Genomic DNA, 18,173 nt, shown 5'->3' with positions numbered 1-18,173 from the left:
CTTAGATGCTAGGTGTGGTCTAGTTGTGGTTCCCACACTTGAAACAAGTGACAGTCTGAAAGAGTTTGGAGGAGATTTACCAGACACTTCCAGGGTTTTGTGCTGAGGGAGGGCGGAATTTTAATTGGAGAAACTTCAGTTCTTCTTGGCATAAAGGAAATTGTGAGGAGATTTGATTTGATTTATTGTAGTCACATGTACCGAAGTACAGTGAAAAGTTCTGTTTTGTGAGCAGTACAGGCAGATTACAGCAAACAAGGACATAAGATCATAGGGTGCTTAGACAGAGCAAGGTATACAAGGGTACGATTGCACAGGAAATGTACAAAGTAAGATAAACATTAGTGATTTCACAAATGTCTATAGGAATCTGACCGGTAAGAGAGACAAGGAAAAAAAAAGTCCTTTTGGCTGATGGTGCAGGAGTAGGGAACACAGATTTAAGGTTTTGAGCAAGAGAAGCAGGAGAGTTATGAGGAAGAACTTTCTTGCACAGTGCATCGTAATGACCTGGAACTAGTTGCCCATGAGGTCAAATGGAAATTAGGTGGGGACTTGATGGAAATTAGCCTGCAGTGTGATGGCCATTGAGTGGGACTGACAGGATTTCTCCAAGGGGAATCAATCTGGGCTTATTCAGCTGAATGGCCTCTTTCTGTGCCATTTTGACTCTGCGACAGTTGAAATGGGAGGAGGGTCATGAACACTTGTTGAGCTGAGTGGCCTGTTTATATACTGGATATTCTGTGTCACTTAATCAAATTAGAGAAATAACCGAATTGTCTCAGTAACGATAACCATAAAGCTATTGGATTATTGCAAAGTCCCATTTGTTTCACTTGGGGAAGGGACTCTGCCCTCCTTCCCGCAGCAAGAGTCAGTCACCCAGGGAAATAACCCAGCAGGCTACCCGGGTGTGTTCAAGGTAATGTCTCACCACCACCTCCAGAGCTTTGAGGTTTGTCAGTCAATGGACTACACTTATCAGCAACATCCACATCTTGTGAATGTATACATTATTAAAAAATCAATAGTCACTGATTAGTGACAGACTGTCCTGTCTCAAAGGCCACTCTTGGCTCTTCTTCCAATCAAGGTGAGAGGGAACTACACAGGGGAGCACGAGAACACGGGCAGTGCTGGTAGGAGCAGGGTCATCAGAGGGAGGAAGTATTAGAATCGTCTGCCAAATAAAGCCAGAGTCCCCTCTTTTTTTTCTCCAGTGCAAAAGAGTATCTCCTAGAGCACTTCAAAGAACAGTTAAGAATCAACCACATTGCTGTCGAACTGGAGTCACATGTAGGCCAGACTATGGCAGATTTCCTCCCCTGAAGGGCATTCCAGAACCAGATGGGTTTTTACAACAATCTTGTCGTTTTTGGTCACCATGATTGCAACCAACTTTTAAAACCAGATTAATTACCTAAATTTTGATTCTTTGAGTTTCCATTGTGGGACTTCAACTCCTGGATCATTAATGCAGCTCTCTGGATTATTACTGTTGTTGTCTTATTGAAGAGAGAGACATTGCAGAAGCTTTTTGTCTGGCATGCATCAGGACACGTGTACAAATGTTAAATTTCGAACCATCACAACAAATTGTACTACAGGTGAAAGAAAGTTGGCAAGTTGTCTAACTGATTGAGATATTATCCTGCGGTAAACAGGGATCTTGAAGAGTCAATTGTTCACCATTGTTTCGGCACAGCAGCCTTGGCCAATCAGAATTGACCAGCCAAATCAGCATCCTTCTATCCTGCAGTGGTGTGATGCATTTGAAATGTGGCATTCTTGCATTTATCCTGATGTGTAAAAGAAGGAAAGTTTTTTGATAACATAACTGTCTTTACAGTAAGTTTCAAATCCTTGACTGCTGGAAATAGTTGTTGTCTTAAGTACCTTACTCAAAACAGCTGTAATCTTCAAACCTTTCACCCATTATCTCTCTTCTGTGAACAAAAATTAAAAATATATTGCAAGTCTTTAGTTTTATTTATTGCCTTATTTCAATATTTTATTTCTGACAAATTCATGTTGTACCCACTTTAAACATTGCTGTGTAACAATCATTTATACTACAGGAAAACAGAAATTGTTGATTGGTTGGCAAGTCAACTCCGATTGGCCAAGGTGTTACTTTGGAGGAAGCTATGGGGTAAAAACAATAACTGCAGATGCTGGAAACCAAATACTGCATTAGTGGTGCTGGAAGAGCACAGCAGTTCAGGCAGCGTCCAACGAGCAGCGAAATCGACGTTTCGGGCAAAAGCCCTTCTTATTCCTGATGAAGGGCTTTTGCCCAAAATGTCAATTTCGCTGCTCGTTGGTAGCTGCCTGAACTGCTGTGCTCTTCCAGCACCACTAATGCAGTAGAAAGCTATGAGGATCTATTCAACCCCCAGCTCCTGGATGTGGGAGTCATTGGCTACACACAACATTTATATCCTGTCCCTAGTTGCCCTTGAGAGGGTGGGGGTGAGCTGCTTTCTTGAACTGCTGCAGTCCATGTGCTGTAGGTTGACCCATATTGTCCTTAGAAAGGGAATTCTCGCATTCTGACCCAGTGACACTGAAGGAACAGCATTATATTTCCAAGTCAGGATTGAGAGTGGTTTGGAGGGGAACTTACAGGGGATGGTGTTCCCATGTATCTATTGAGCTCATCCTTCAAGATGAAAGTGATTGTGGGTTTAGAAAGCAAATTAAAAATAAAATACAGCAGGTACTGGAAACCTGAAACAAACGTAAAAACCCCAGAGAAACTCAGCAGCTCTGGCAGAGTCTCTGGGGAGAGAAACAGAGTTAACGTTTTAAGTCTGGAATGATATTCTATCTCAGCAGGTGCTGCCAGACCCTCTTGAGTTTCTCAAACGATTTGTGTGTTATGGATTTGGAAAATGCTGTCTAAGCACACTCCAGATTTCTGCAGTGCATCTTGCTACTGCTGCTGCTACTGAATGTCATTGATGGAGGGAGTGGATGTGGTGCCACTCTAGTGGGTTGCTTTGTTCTGGATGGTGTCAAGCTTCTTGAGTGTTGTTGGAGCTGCCCCCATCGAGGCAAGTGGGGAGTATTCCATCACACTCCTGACTTGTGCCTTGTAGATGGTGGACAGGCTTTAGGGAGTTCTGGAGGTATGTTTCTCACTATATGATTCCTTGTCTCTGACCTGCTTTTGTAGTCTCTGTTTTGATAAAGTTTGTTCTGTTCAGTTTCCTGTGGTGGGATGATAATGCTAATGAATGCCAAGGGACAGTGGTTAGATCCCCTTTTATTGGGGATGGTAATTGCCTGATGTTTCTGCAGTTTGAGTGTAATTTACCAATTTTCAGCTCAAGCCTGGAATTACGCAAACCTTGTTGCATTTGGACACGAACTGCTTCTGTATCTGAGGATTGGTGAATGGTGCTGAACATTGTGCAATCATTGGCGAACATCCCCATTTCTAACTTAATGATGGAGGGAAGGTAATTGATGAAGCAACTGAAATTGGTTGGGTCTAGGACACTACCCTGAGGAACTCCTGCAGAGATGTCCTGGAGCTGAGATGACTCCAGCAACCACAACCATCTTCCCGAGTTCCAGGTATGACTCCAACCATTGAATAGTTTTCTTCCTGATTCCCATCGATTCCAGTTTTGCCCGGGCTCCTTGATGCCTCACGTGGTCGAATGCAGCCTTGATATTAAGGGCTGTCCCTCTCCCCTCCCCTCTGGAATCCAGCTCTTTTGTCCATGTTTGACCCAAGGCTGTAATGAGGTCAGGAGCTGAGTGGCCCTGGTGGAACCCAAACTGGGCGTCACTGAGCAGGTTATTGCTGAGCAGGTGCTGTTTTGTACAAATGCTTCAGTCTCAATGTTTGCAGCATCATTGAGGATAAGGATATTTGTGGATCTTCCTACTCTTGCAGTTGTTAACCTATCAACCATTCAAGAGTTCATGTATCAGGATGGCAGAGTTTAGATCTGATCCTTTTGTTGTGGGATCACTTAGCCCTGTTTATTGCTTGCTGTCAACATTGAGGGTTTTTACAAATATATTAAGGACAAAAGGGTAACTAGGGAGAGAATAGGGCCCCTCAAAGATCAGCAAGGCAGCCTTTGTGTGGAGCCACAGAAAATGGGGGAGATACAAAATGAATATTTTGCATCAGTATTTACTGTGGAAAGGGATATGCAAGATATAGACTGTAGGGAAATAAATGGTGACACCTTACAAAATGTCCAGATTACAGAGGAGGAAGTGCTGGATGTCTTGAAACGGTTAAAGGTGGATAAATCCCCAGGACCTGATCAGGTGTACCTGAGAACTCTGTGGGAAGCTAGAGAAGTGATTGCTGGGCTTCTTGCTGAGATATTTGTATCATCGATAGTCTCAGGTGAGGTGCCAGAAGACTGGAGGTTGGCAAACGTGGTGCCACTGTTTAAGAAGGGTGGTGAGGACAAGCCAGGGAACTATAGACCGGTGAGCGTGACCTCCGTGGTGGGCAAGTTGTTGGAGGGAATCCTGAGGAACAGGATGTAATGTATTTGTAAAGGCAAGGGTTGTTTTTCAGACTGGAGGCCACAAGGATCGGTGCTGTGTCCTCTACTTTTTGTCATTTACATAAATGATTTGGATGCGAGCAAAGGAGGTACAGTTAGTAAGTGTGCAGATGACACCAAAATTGAAGGTGGTTACCATAGATTACAACAGGATCTGGACCAGATGGGCCAATGGACCGAGAAGTGGCAGTGGAGTTTAATTCAGATAAATGCGAGGTGCTGCATTTTGGGAAAGCAAATCTGGTCGCCTCACTTTAGGAAAGATGTGGAAGCTTTGGAGAGGGTGCAGAGAAGATTTACCAGGATGTTGCCTGGAATGGAGAGTAGGTCGTACGAGGATAGGTTGAGAGTTCTCGGCCTTTTCTCGTTGGAACGGCGAAGGATGAGGGGTGACTTGATAGAGGTTTATAAGATGATCAGAGGAATAGAGTAGACAGTCAGAAACTTTTTCCCCGGGTACAACAGAGTGTTACAAGGGGACATAAATTTAAGGTGAAGGGTGGAAGGTATAGGGGAGATGTCAGGGGTGGGTTCTTTACCCAGAGAGTGGTGGGGGCATGGAATGCGCTGCCCGAGGGAGTGGTAGAGTCAGATTCATTGGCGACCTTTAAGCGGCATTTGGATAGGTACATGGATGGGTGCTTAATCTAGGATAGAAGTTCGGCACAACATCGTGGGCCGAAGGGCCTGTTCTGTGCTGTATTGTTCTATGTTCTATGTTCTATTAGCAGGACTTACACACTTAATGGTAAGGTCCTAGGGAGTGTTCCTGAACAAAGAGACCATGGAGTGCAGGTTCATAGCTCCTTGAAAGTGGAGTCGCAGGTAGATAGGATAGTGAAGAAGGCGTTCAGTATACTCCTGTTTATTGGTCAGAGTATTGAGTACAGGAGTTGGGAGGTCATGTTGCAGCTGTACAGGACATTGGTTAGGCCACTGTTGGAATATTGCGTGCAATTCTGGTCTCCTTCTTATCAGAAAGATGTTGTGAAACTTGAAAGGGTTCAGAAAAGATTTACAAGGATGTTGCCAGGGTTGGAGGATTTGAGCTACAGGGAGAGGCTGAACAGGCTGGGGCTGTTTTCCCTGGAGCTTCAGAGGCTGAGGGGTGACCTTAAAGAGGTTTACAAAATTATGAGGGGCATGGATAGGATAAAGGGCCGGGTGCTGGCAGGTGGGACTAGATTGGGTTGGGATATCTGGTCGGCATGGATGGGTTGGACTGAAGGGTCTGTTTCCTTGCTGTACATCTCTATGACTCTCTGTGACTCCTTCCTGACTGTATCCCGTTGTTCTGCCACCTCTACACTCCCTCCTGCTGGTGGGACAAGGCATAGCCAGGGTTGGTTGTGGTTATGTCTGGGATATGGTCTGTATAGTATGATTTCATAAGTATATAAATATCTTGCTATTGCTTGGTTAGTTTGTGAGACAGCTCTCTCAAATTTATCACTAGCTTTAGTCATAGGATGTCAGTAAGGAGGACTTTGCAGGGTTGTCAGAGCTTAGTTGTGAGCTTTGCTGTTTTAATTTCTGGTGCCAGGAGGTCTGACTGCTTTAATACCTTCTCTTGAGACTTTCTAGCCATTTGAAAGGTGGTTTGCTTGGCCATTTCAGAGAGTACTGAAGCATAAACCACATTGACTTCTGTGTGACTCAGACACACAGCAAACCAGGTAAGGAGGCAGATTTTCTCCCCGAAAGAACATTAGTCAGGCTTAACCAATATATATATTTTATATAATGGTTGTTGATGGTCTTTCCAGAATTTTGTTTAATTGAGATTCTGTCTTGGCAGGATTCAAACCCAGGTCTCTGATTTACTAATCTGACAGCACCACTATGCCTCCCCATTAAATTCAAAAAAGGCACATGGCTTGAACATATTCGTTTAGTTTGCTGAGGGTGACATCCCTGTGTATAAAAGCAAATTACTGTGGATACTGGAATCTGAAACCAAAAAAGAGAAAATGCAGGAAAATCTCAGCAAGCCTGGCAGCATCTGTAAGGAGAGAAAAGAGCTGACGTTTTGAGTCTAACTGACCCTTTGTCAAAACTCCCTGTGCGTGTTGCTTCTAGCAGCATAAATGTGCCACATTGCAAACTCACTGATTTATAGGCTGATATATAGTGATGCAGCATAGAAACAGACCCTTCGGTCTAACCAGTCCATGCCGAACATGATCCCAAACTAAGCTAGTCCCACCTGCCTGCTCCTGGCTCACATCCCTCCAAACTTTTCCTGTTCATGTCCTTGTCTAAATGTCTTTTAAATGTTGTAGTTGTGCCCACATCCATCACTTCCTCAGGAAGTTCATTCCACACTGTGTAAAGAATTTGCCCCTTGTGTCTTTTTAAAATCTAACTCCTCTCACCTTGAGTCCCCCTGTCTTGAAATCCCCCATCCTAAGGAAAAGACCATCTACACTCATTATTTTACAAATTTCTATCAGGTCACCTCTCAATCTCCTACGCTCCAGTGAAAGAAGTCCCAGCCTATCCAGCCTTTCTTTATAACTCAACCTTCCATATCCAGTAAATCTCTTCTGAACCATCTCCGGCTTAATAATATCCTTCCTATAACTGGGTGACCAGAAATGGACACAGTCCTCCAGGAGAGGCCTCACCAATGTCCTCTACAACCTCAACATGACTTTCCAACTCCTATACTCAAAGGACTGAGCATTGAAGGCAAGCGTGCCAAATGCCTATTTAACCATCCTGTCTATATGTGATGCAAACGAGGTGTCTCTGCAGCTCTACCCAATGTCTTACCATTAAGCGTATAAGCCCATACTTGTTTATCGTACCAAAATGAAAAACTTTGCATGTATCCAGATTGAACTCCATCTGCCATTTTTCAGCCCATTGACCTATTTGATCAGATGTGCAGGTCAGGTGAATTGGCCATGCTAAATTGCCCGTAGTGTTAGGTAAGGGGTAAATGTAGGGGTATGGGTGGGTTGCGCTTCGGCGGGTCGGTGTGGACTTGTTGGGCCGAAGGGCCTGTTTCCACACTGTAAGTAAATCTAATCTAATCTAATCTAAAGATCCTTTTGTTGTCTTAGAAAACATTCTTCACTATCGCCTATACCACCAATTTTGTTGTAGCTATTGACGCACTTGGGATTGTTTAGCAAGTGGAGCCCAAACACATTAAGAGTAGAGATTCTGGGTTTGGTCGGTGTGGGCTGTTTGATAGCTATAATGTAATCTGCTCTGTGCTTGTAGCTGTGTGTGACGCTGTTGGTTTGTACTTTCACTTATTTTACCTCAGGAGTTGGAGGAAAGGCGCCTGCGGAATTATCAGAACCTCCTGCAGCTTGACGGCCAGCACCTTGTCCTCAACCCTGAGCCCTTTGAATGCCGGATCTGTCTGTCGGATATGAAGCCAGGGGAAGGCGTTGTGTTGAGAGACTGTCTGCACTCCTTCTGCAGGTGCGAGGACCCACAAACCTGCCGTTCTCCCTCTCGCACTTGCGGCCATCTTATTGTTGGAAATCCTTAATTTAGTTCCTTTTATTTTGCGCTGTACTTCTGCTTTTTCTCTTTTCAAGCACTCAGATATTGCTCTTCATCTACTCCTGTGTGAAGTTAGCTCACGGCTCAGCAGAGATCCTGTTGAATGGTGTAACGGATTGGAAGGGCTGAATGGCCTCCCCCTTGTTTCTGTTCTTGGGATGACATGGAGGTATTGGGGTTAGACTGGGTGGACAAAGTCAGAAGTCACATGACACCAGGTTGTAGTCGAACAGGAGAGATAAAAGGGACCGAAGGGGCAACCTTTACACACAGAGGGTGGCCATTTGGATGGGTATATGAATAGGAATGGTTTGGAGGGATATGGGCTGAAAATGTGTTGCTGGAAAAACGCAGCAGGTCAGGCAGCATCCAAGGAGCAGGAGAATCGACGTTTCAGGCATAAGCCCTTCTTCAGGAATGAGGAAAGTGTGTCCAGCAGGTTAAGATAAAAGGTAGGGAGCAGGGACTTGGGGGAGGGGCGTTGGAAATGCGATAGGTTAACCTACTATATTTTAACCTACTGCGAATCCTCTTGCAAGGATGCTTTCCTTGAAGAAGCTCTCTTCCTCCACCTATCACATTTCCAACGCCCCTCCCCCAAGTCCCTGCTCCCTACCTTTTATCTTAGCCTGCTGGACACACTTTCCTCATTCTTGAAGAAGGGCTTATGCCCGAAACGTCGATTCTCCTGTTCCTTGGATGCTGCCTGACCTGCGCTTTTCCAGCAACACATTTTCAGCTCTGATCTCCAGCATCTGCAGTCCTCACTTTCTCCTTGGAGGGATATGGGCTGGGTGCTGGCAGGTGGGACTAGATTAGGCTGAGATATCTGGTTGACATGGATGGGTTGGACCGAAGGGTCTGTTTCGGTGCTGTACATTTCTATGCCTCTATAACCCTGGATGATCATCCTCCCCCCCATGTCCCTTACCTGTGGGGTGCAGGCTCAGCGAGGGCAGCCGCTGGGACAAGGGTCACAGCCAGGATGAAGCCCAGAGCGAAGTTGATCAAGGTGATGCAGCCCAGGAGGAGAGCCAGGTACAGGACAGAGATCAGCTTCAGAGTCATCCAGCCTCCACCACTTCCTCTGGCAACTCATTCCATATGCAAAGCCATGTGTGTGTCAAGGAAATATGAGTGCTCTTAGAGTCATAGAGTCCTACAGCCCATATCCTTCGAATCCTTTTCTATCTGTGTATTTGTCCAAATGCCTTTTAAATGTTGTTAATGTACCCGCCTCAACCACTTCCCCTGGTAGCTCATTCCATATGTGTACCACCCTCTGTGTAAAAAAGTTGCTCCTCAGGTTCCCTTTTATTCTTTCCCCTCTAACCTTAAACTGATGCCCTCTAGTCCTCAATTCCCCAAAGCTGAGAAAAAGACCGAGTGCATTAATCTTGTCCATGTCTCTCATGATCTTGTACATCTCTCTAAGATTCCCTCCTCAGTCCCCTACGCTCTAAAGAAAAAAGTCCGAGCTTGTCCAACCTCTCCCTATAACTTAGACTATTGAGTTCAGGCAAGATCCTTTTAACTTTCATCTGCGCTCTTTCCAGTGTTATGACATGGGGCAAACCCTCCTGTTCAATTTAAACCAGCAATACAGGAAAGAATTATCCCGTACAGTAATCTGGGAAAATTCAAAAGGTCAAGAACTAATAACTTTGTTTCTTAAAGTAGAACAGAGAATAATTAACTAATGACTATTTACAACTCCTCCCTCTAACCTATCCTTTACCTTTACCTTTCCTTCTATAATACTAGTGCAATAAAACTCCTGATTACGATTTACAAAACAAAACTTCTTATCTCAAAACCAGGCAGCTTTCGGTTCTTCTGTATTCCTGTCGTCTTTTCTTCTTCTTGGGGTTTTGCTTCACAGGTTACTGATCGATAAAGGTACCTTTAAGAGAGCTATCCTGTGGGCAGTTTGCAGATATCATTGGCTTGGCAGTTATCCTCCCAACTGTTCAATTTTCTCTGGTCTTATACCCCAAAGCATCAGATTGAGTCATTGGCTTTTAAGATTGTCAATATACTAAATTCAAACTTGATTGGAGTGCTTTTTTTGGTTTGGGGCATGATTTAAACTGATTGGCCTAATTCAAATCTGTTTCTGTCTCTAGGCAACTAGCTACCCTAGTAGCTGGAGCATATGTTACATTGTGTCTTATTGAGAACACTTGGTGCTGTCACTGCTAGCTTTTACTCTCTTAAAGGTACAGTACACCCACATCTTCATAAAACCAGTTTAATAACATCCTTCCTTTTACAAGGTGACCAAAACTGAACACAGTACTCCAAGTGCGGCCTCACCAATGTCCTGTACAACTGCAACATAGCTTCCCAACTTCTATACTCAATGCTCTGACTGATGAAGGCCAGTGTGCCAAAGGTCTCCTTCACTGCCCTGTCTACCTGGGACTCCACTTTCAGAAAACCTTGCACCTGAACTCCTAGGTCCCTCTGTTCCACTGCACTCCTTAAGGCCCGAACATTCATGATGAAACTCCTACCTTGATTTGACTTTCCAAAATGCAAGACCTCACACTTACCTGTATTAAACTCCATCTGCCATTTCTCAGCCCACTTCCTCTGCTGTAATTTCTGATCATCTTCCTCACTGTCCATGATACCGCCTATTTCAGTGTCATCAGCAAACTTAGTCATCATACCTTGTACGTCTCATCCAAATCATTGATGTTGATAACAAACAGCAATGGGCCCAGTACTGACCCCTAGTCACAGGCCTCCAGACCTACAAACATCCTTCCACTATTACCCTCTGCTTCCAATCATCAAGCCAATTGTGTATCCATTTTGTCAGCCCCACACTCGATTCCATGCGATCTAACCTTCCACACCATCAACCATGTGGAACCTTATCAAAGGCCTTTACTGAAATCCATATAGACTATGTCTGCTGCCCTGCCCTCATCAACCTTCCTGGTCACTTCATCTAAGAACTAACAAATTTGTGAGGCATGATCTCCCACTCACAAAGCCATGCTGACTATTCCTAATCAAATCCTGTCTTCCCAAATGCTTGTATATCTTATCTCTCAGAATCTTCTCCAGTAACTTACCCACCACAAATGTTAAACTTTCTGGTCTATAGTTCCCAGGTTTTTCTTTGTAGCCCTTCTTGAATAAGGACACAACATTCGCTGCCCGCCAGTCTTCTGGGACCTCACTCGTGGCTAATGATGATGCAAAAATATCAGCCAGGGCCCCTGCAATTTCTTCTGTAGTCTCTTGGATATATCTGGTCAGGACCAGGAGATTTATTCACCTTCATACATTCTAATAGATCCAACACCACCTCTACTGTGATATGGACTGTCCCCAAGGTATCATCACTAACTTCCCCAAGTCTTCATGTCTTTCTCCACGATAAACACAGAGGAGAAATACTCATTGAGGACCTCGCCCATCTTCTGTGGTTCTACACATACATGTACACTTTGGTCCATTCTCTCTCATTAATATTTATTAATTAAATATTATAACGTTCCTCTTCCTGAAGAGTTTGCCACCAGGGAGCAGCCCTCGCCCCCTTGTGGTTTGGAGTTACCTGGAGTAGAACTTACTGGTTCCATAGTTTGGCCAAGGCTTGAACAGCAACTCCTTTCCTGGGCCTGGGATGACCACCCTCTGAGGCACCAAATGTACCTGTCACGTTGTTATCATGCAGGGCATTCTGTAACCAGTCTGGGATCCTGGCTAGGAATGGACAAACCCTGGGGGGAGGGAGGGCTCACGGATCAGGACGTGTGGCGAAAGGTTATTTAGAAAGATCAACGTGGGATCCTTGGGTTTATTGGTGGAGCCAGAGCATCCAAGTGCAAGGGAGCTTTGGTGTATGTATACAACACTGGTTCAGCTTCATCTGATTTATTCCACCCAATTCTGGGCACCACATTGTTTGGGGTGAGCGGGATCTTTCTGTGTGTGAATTGGCTGCTGCTGCATTTCCTACAGCAGCATGGCAGTGCTGTTTGTGACCTGTAGTGGTGCAGAGATTCACATTGCCCCTGTCCTTTTCTGAACCTTCCCAGGCCCAGTGCGGTGTGTGAAGGCATTGGAGGAGTTCTGGTTTATCAAACAACAGATTTGAAGCTCAGGAGACCTGAGATGAGCTGATTGGCCTCCTTCCGTTTGCTCAGGCAGTGTTGATAGAGGGTTGCATAAGGATGTTACAGAGATGGTACCAATAATCTTCATTGTGCCTGACTCCCATGTGCAGAGACTGTCTGAAACAGCTGATCCGGAGCAGCACTGACCCACAGGTACCCTGTCCGTTTCGAGATGACAGCTACGCATGTGACAGCAAATTGCAGGAGCGGGAGGTCCGAGCAGTGAGTACTGTCTGCAATCTGGGGAGGGGAGGGGGGCGGGCTGGGGTCTGAGTATTGAGTGATCTCTCAGACCTGGGAAGGGGAGGGGGCTGCCTATTGAGTGCACTCTTGGGCTTGGGGTCAGGGCACTGAATGCCCTCTGAAACATGGGAAAGGAGGGGATTGTGAAATGTGGGAGAGGGGAAGCTGGAGGGGAAATGTGAGCTGTAACTGAGCTCTGGTACTGCTGTTGATGCTGGGGTTAAATTGGAGCCTTCCAGGTTGAGAGAGACAGACTTTTGGTACATACTGAGGTTTATTGAGTAAATAGAATTGAAGCACAGATCAGCCATGATGTAATTGAATGCAGAGCAGGACTGATGGGCTGAATGGCCTGCCTATGGTCTACCGCTGCTTCCTTGCTGTCTGGTTCTCTACTTGCCATTTGATTGTTCACAAGTGGACATCTGCTTTTTATCTGTTTGACCATTTACTGTCTAGTTGTTCACTCACTGTTTGATTGTTCACTTGACATCAGAATAGAAGTAGACCATTTGGCCCATCAAGCCTGCTTGCTCCTTGTTAGTCCACTCCCTGTCTTGGTTCTCTCTGAGATCTCTTTATCGGGGGAAGCAGATTAATGATGGTTACTGATGTAGGGGAGAAAGTGAGGACTGCAGATGCTGGAGATCAGAGCTGAAAATGTGTTGCTGGAAAAGCGCAGCAGGTCAGGCAGCATCCAAAGAGCAGGAGAATTGACGTTTCAGGCATAAGATTCCTGAAGAAGGGCTTATGCCCGAAACGTCAATTCTCCTGCTCCTTGGATGCTGCCTGACCTGCGCTTTTCCAGCAACACATTTTCAGCGGTTACTGATGTAGAGCTGGCTTCAGGACCCCTGGGTGGGAGTAGTGCCAGGGGTGAATCTTCCAGGGTATCTGATCATCCATCTGCCCTGACTCAATCCATTGTACTGGCTGCAGTGCATTGGTTCATGCTGTGGTGCTTTGAGTAATCTTACTGTGAGGGCTATGAGTGTGGTCCAGTTCCCTATGGATGGAACAAGGGGATAGTGAGTCAGGCAGCTGAGGAAATATTTTGTAATTTGACTGCAACATTACTGTTCAGGCCCTAGTCACTGAACTTAACAGTTTAAGAGAGAGCTGAAAATGTGTTGCTGGAAAAGCGCAGCAGGTCAGGCAGCATCCAAGGAGCAGGAGAATCGACGTTTCGGGCATAAGCCCTTCTTCAGGAATGAGGAAAGTGTGTCCAGCAGGCTAAGATAAAAGGTAGGGAGCAGGCACTTGGGGGAGGGGTGTTGGAAATGCGATAGGTGGAGGGAGGTCAAGGTGAGGGTGATAGGCCGGAGTGGGGGTGGGGGCAGAGAGGTCAGGAAGAAGATTGCAGGTTAGGAAGGCGGTGCTGAGTTCGAGGGATTTGACTGGGACAAGGTGGGGGGGGGGGGAGAAATGAGGAAACTGGAGAAATCTGAGTTCATCCCTTGTGGTTGGTGGGTTCCTAGGCAGAAGATGAGGCGCTCTTCCTCCAACCGTTGTGTTGCTATGGTCGGGCGATGGAGGAGTCCAAGGACCTGCATGTCCTTGGTGGAGTGGGAGGGGGAGTTAGTGTTGAGCCACGGGATGGTTGGGTTGGTTGGTCCGGGTGTCCCAGAGGTGTTCTCTGAAATATTCCGCAAGTAAGCGGCCTGTCTCCCCAATATAGAGGAGGCCACATCGGGTGCAGCGGATGCAATAGATGATGTGTGTGGAGGTGCAGGTGAATTTGTGGCGGATTTGGAAGTATCCCTTGGGGCCTTGGAGGGAAGTAAGGGGGGAGGTGTGGGCGCAAGTTTTGCATTTCTTTTAAGAGTTTAAGAGAGAACCAGCCAACTCCGCATGAGTCTGCCTTGTGATCAAATTTATCATGGATTGTTACTGCAAAAAGATACTTGAAGCTTTTTAGCCTGAATTCATCAGGACTGTTTGCAAGAATGCCAATGTAAAGAGGAATCACCTTTATGTGTGACTATGTTAACTGTCATCAACTGGTGCATCCTTCATGGCACCTCCTCTACCAATCACAGTCCACTGGCTGGCCAATCAATCAATCACTTCTCGCACAGGATAAAATTCTCCCTTTTAAGTTGGTATTCTTGCAATGTGTCCTGATGAGGCCAGGATGAAAAGCTTGAACAAAATGTTTTATTTCTAACAAAACTCTAGTGCTGTACCATCCAACAATGAATCTTATAGGGATTAACATTATAGTGTCATTAACTGAACATTTTTAACCGACGCCTTGTATTTGCATCGCACTTTTAACTCAGTAAACCGTTCATGGAAGCAATACCAGGCAGGTTTCAATATTCAGTCAAAGGAGGGAATATTAGCAGTGATGACCAAAGCTTTCCTCAAAGAGTTAGGTTTGAAAGGGGGGGGGAGAGAGAGAGAGCGCAAAGGGAGATGACAGAGATAAAGAGGGGGAAGGGAAGTCAAGGAGGAGAATTTGAAATTCAAGGAACCAATGCAAAACAACAAATATGGGCTACAATAAAACAGATAATCGCGATGCTGGCAATCTGAAACAAAATCCAAAGTATCTGGAGAAACCCGGCACGTCTGGCAGCATCTGTTAATGGAGAGAGAGCAGTTAACAGTTCGAGTCCTGTGACACCCTCCACCCACACCCATTCAGAATGTTAGCTGGGACTGGGTGAAGGGGTTTTTGCTCTGAGTTAGGACATTGTGCGGTCGCTGTTATGTAACTGATCTTGGATTTCTCTTTCTCAGCTGGTTTCCCACGAAGACTATGATAAATTCCTTGACCGCAGTATGAGTGTTGCAGAGAGCAGCAGTGAAAACAGTTACCACTGCAAAACGGCAGACTGCAAGGGCTGGTGTATATACGAAGATGCAGTCAATGAATTCTGCTGCCCAATCTGCTTAAAGCTCAACTGTTTGCTCTGCAAGGTAAACCTCAACGAGAATTAGCCCAACCAATCATTTAACTAACCACAGCAATTCCAATGTTAGCTGTGAGTGCTGGGGGAGTGCCGCACTATCAGAAGGTCAGTGCTGAGGGAGCGCCGCACTGTGGGAGGGTCAGTGCTGAGGGAGCGCCACACTGTGGGAGGGTCAGTGCTGAGGGAGTGCCGCACTGTGGGAGGGTCAGTGCTGAGGGAGTGCCGCACTGTGGGAGGGTCAGTGCTGAGGGAGCGCCGCACTGTGGGAGGGTCAGTGCTGAGGGAGTGCCGCACTGTGGGAGGGTCAGTGTTGAGGGCGTGCTGCACTCTCGGAGGGTCAGTGCTGAGGGAGTGGGCACTGTCGAAGGGTCAGTGCTTGGATGAAGTATTCAAATAAGGTTCTATCTGTAAAGAAAGATCTCTCCCATCCCTTGTGTGTGAATTAGAATCCTTTATGACTCTGAAAATAAGAACTTCTAACTCAGGTAAAGACCTAGGTCCAACTGGCCAGTTACCAATGGTGGATCCTCTGTTACTCTGCAGTCAATGCCCACAGGATTGTCGCATTGTTTCTAGCCTCTGACCTGCTGTTGTAACCATAGTTTTATATGGCTAGTCCAGTTCAATACCTGGTCAGTGACAACACCAGGATGTTGACAGTAGGGAATCTAGTGACAGTAACGCCATTGAATGTCAAGGGGGAAGGGTTTAGTCACTGCCCAGCACTTATGTGGCAAAAATGTGGAAAGATTAGTGCTGAGGGAGTGCCGCACTGTCGGAGGGTCAGTGCTGAGGGAGTGCCGCACTGTCGGAGGGCCAGTGCTGAGGGAGTGCTGCACTGCTGGAGGGTCAATGACATCTCCCTCACCTCTTTTGAAACTCCCCCATGTACAGACCCAGAGTCTGAGGAACATGGGACTTGTGAGCAATGGTAGCCCCTCACCCAGATAACAGCTGAAACAACCAGCATCTCCCATGTCTGCCCAGGGGCATGGTTGTCTCCTGTCCAGTTTTCTGGAATGTCAGACTGTGGAATATGAGGATGCTACTTGGCTATACTCTCGGTGGGATTCTCTGGCTTCAGAAAGGTTCGATTCTGATTCTCTCTGGGTGAGGAGAGGCAGGGGATCTGTGTTAACTGAGTTAGGCAGGCAAGCGGAGTTGAAGCCATCATCTTATTGAATGGCGGAGCAGCCTCGAGGGGCTGAATGGCCTCCTCCTGCGCCTAATTCATGTGATCTTTTACCAGCGTGCCAGTCTCAGTGATGGAGTATTGTCCAACCTCCTCAGAGAGCCTTATAGCATGCTCACTCTGTGTGTGTGTGTGTGTGTGTGTGTGTGTGTGTGTGTGTGTGTGTCTCTCTTTCTTTCCTCCCTCCCCCTTCCCTGTTATAGGCAATCCATGAAGGCATGAACTGTATGCAATACCAGGACGACCTGCGTAACCGAGCAATGAATGATTCTGCAGCTCGCCGCACCACCGAGATGCTGAAGGTAAGTCCTGGATTCTAGCACCATGGGCAGGTCTGCCCGAGGTGAGGGCTGTTTCAGAAGATTCTTTACCTTGTTCTTGTGTCTGGGAGTACAGGGAAAACAATTCTAATCCTTGGAAAGGTTTGGGTTTGGTAGAGAGTTCCAGCTCATACCCCCACCCCCATTCACTCCTTTCACTCCCTCTCCCCTTCCCATTCCACCACTGACTCAAGAACAACAACAATGTGCATTTGTATAACTCCTTCAGAGTAATGTTCTAAAGTGTTTCTCAGGAGCATTATCAAGGGCTGAATTGGAGGAGAAGGTATTGGTGGCGGATGCAGAAAGCTTGGTTATAAAATGACAGAATGTTAAAGAGGGGAAGAGGGAGTTAGGAGATTTGGGAGCTTCTGGCCTAGCAGCTGAAGGTGTGGGTGTAGGGATGGTGGTGGTAGAAGGATCCAGAATTGGAGGAGTGCAGTGATCTTGGAGGACTGGAGGGGTTTACAGAGATACCAGGAGAGTGCAAGAGCATACGGTGACTATAAAACAAAGTGAGAATCCTAAAATTGAGGTTTGGTTGAACCAGGAGCTAATGTCAGTCAGTGAGAACAGTGAGTATTAAATGAACTGAACTTGATGCAAGTTAGGACACTGACAGCAGAGTTTTGTTTGAGCACAGGTTGGCAGATGGGCCACAGTAAAAGGTTCACTAGATTAGTCCCTGAGATAAGACTTCGACCATTCGGCCCATCAAGTTCCCTCCACCATTCAATGAGATCATGGCTGATCTGATGATCCTCAGTTGCACCCCCCTGCCTTTTCTCACTCACCCTCCATTCTCTTACTGCTTGAAAGAAGTTACCATATGCTAATGGGTGTGGAATGTGCCAGTGGACCGTGAGAGATTCTATCAGTGAGATCCACTGAGAGGCTGTTTCCCCTGACTGCAGTATCTCGAATCCAGGGTCAGCCATTTAAAGGGCAAGAGAAGGAGGAATTTCTTCACTCTGAGAGCTAGGAATCTTTGGAATTCGGCAAGTTAGAGTGGTTCAGTTGAGTTCATTCCAGTCTGACATTGATAGACTTTCATTCAGTCAAGGGAGCAGGGGAAGGGAGGTGTGTGGGTGAGGTGAGGGATTGGCCATGATGGTGTTAGATGATGGTGCTGGGGCTGGATGGTCTACTCCTGCTCTTGGTTCTTATGTTCTTTCGATTCCGAGACAGGGATGGTGTTGGGCCTATCCCAGAGGGTGGGGTCTCGGTATGTGGCAATTAATCTTCCTGACGTTGGTGAAGTTCTTCACCTTGCACTCATCTGGACCATCTGCAAGAAT

General features: G+C 46.2%; 1 protein-coding gene across 1 annotated transcript in view; it reads left to right on the top strand.

Moving 5' to 3' along the window:
- The window catches only part of shrprbck1r (sharpin and rbck1 related), a 52,293-nt gene that overhangs the window by 27,111 nt on the left and 7,009 nt on the right, over window positions 1–18,173 (top strand). The window contains exons 9-12 of the mRNA XM_072576491.1: window positions 7,822–7,982; window positions 12,313–12,424; window positions 15,191–15,370; window positions 16,759–16,857. Of these exons, the coding sequence (XP_072432592.1) occupies window positions 7,822–7,982; window positions 12,313–12,424; window positions 15,191–15,370; window positions 16,759–16,857 (552 nt within the window). The remainder of the gene's footprint in view (window positions 1–7,821; window positions 7,983–12,312; window positions 12,425–15,190; window positions 15,371–16,758; window positions 16,858–18,173) is intronic.

The sequence above is a fragment of the Chiloscyllium punctatum genome, chromosome 8, assembly GCF_047496795.1.
Source record: "Chiloscyllium punctatum isolate Juve2018m chromosome 8, sChiPun1.3, whole genome shotgun sequence".
Lineage (NCBI taxonomy): Eukaryota > Metazoa > Chordata > Chondrichthyes > Orectolobiformes > Hemiscylliidae > Chiloscyllium > Chiloscyllium punctatum.
The sequence above is the reverse complement of the archived record's forward strand: the minus strand, read 5'-3'. Positions and strand labels throughout refer to the sequence as shown.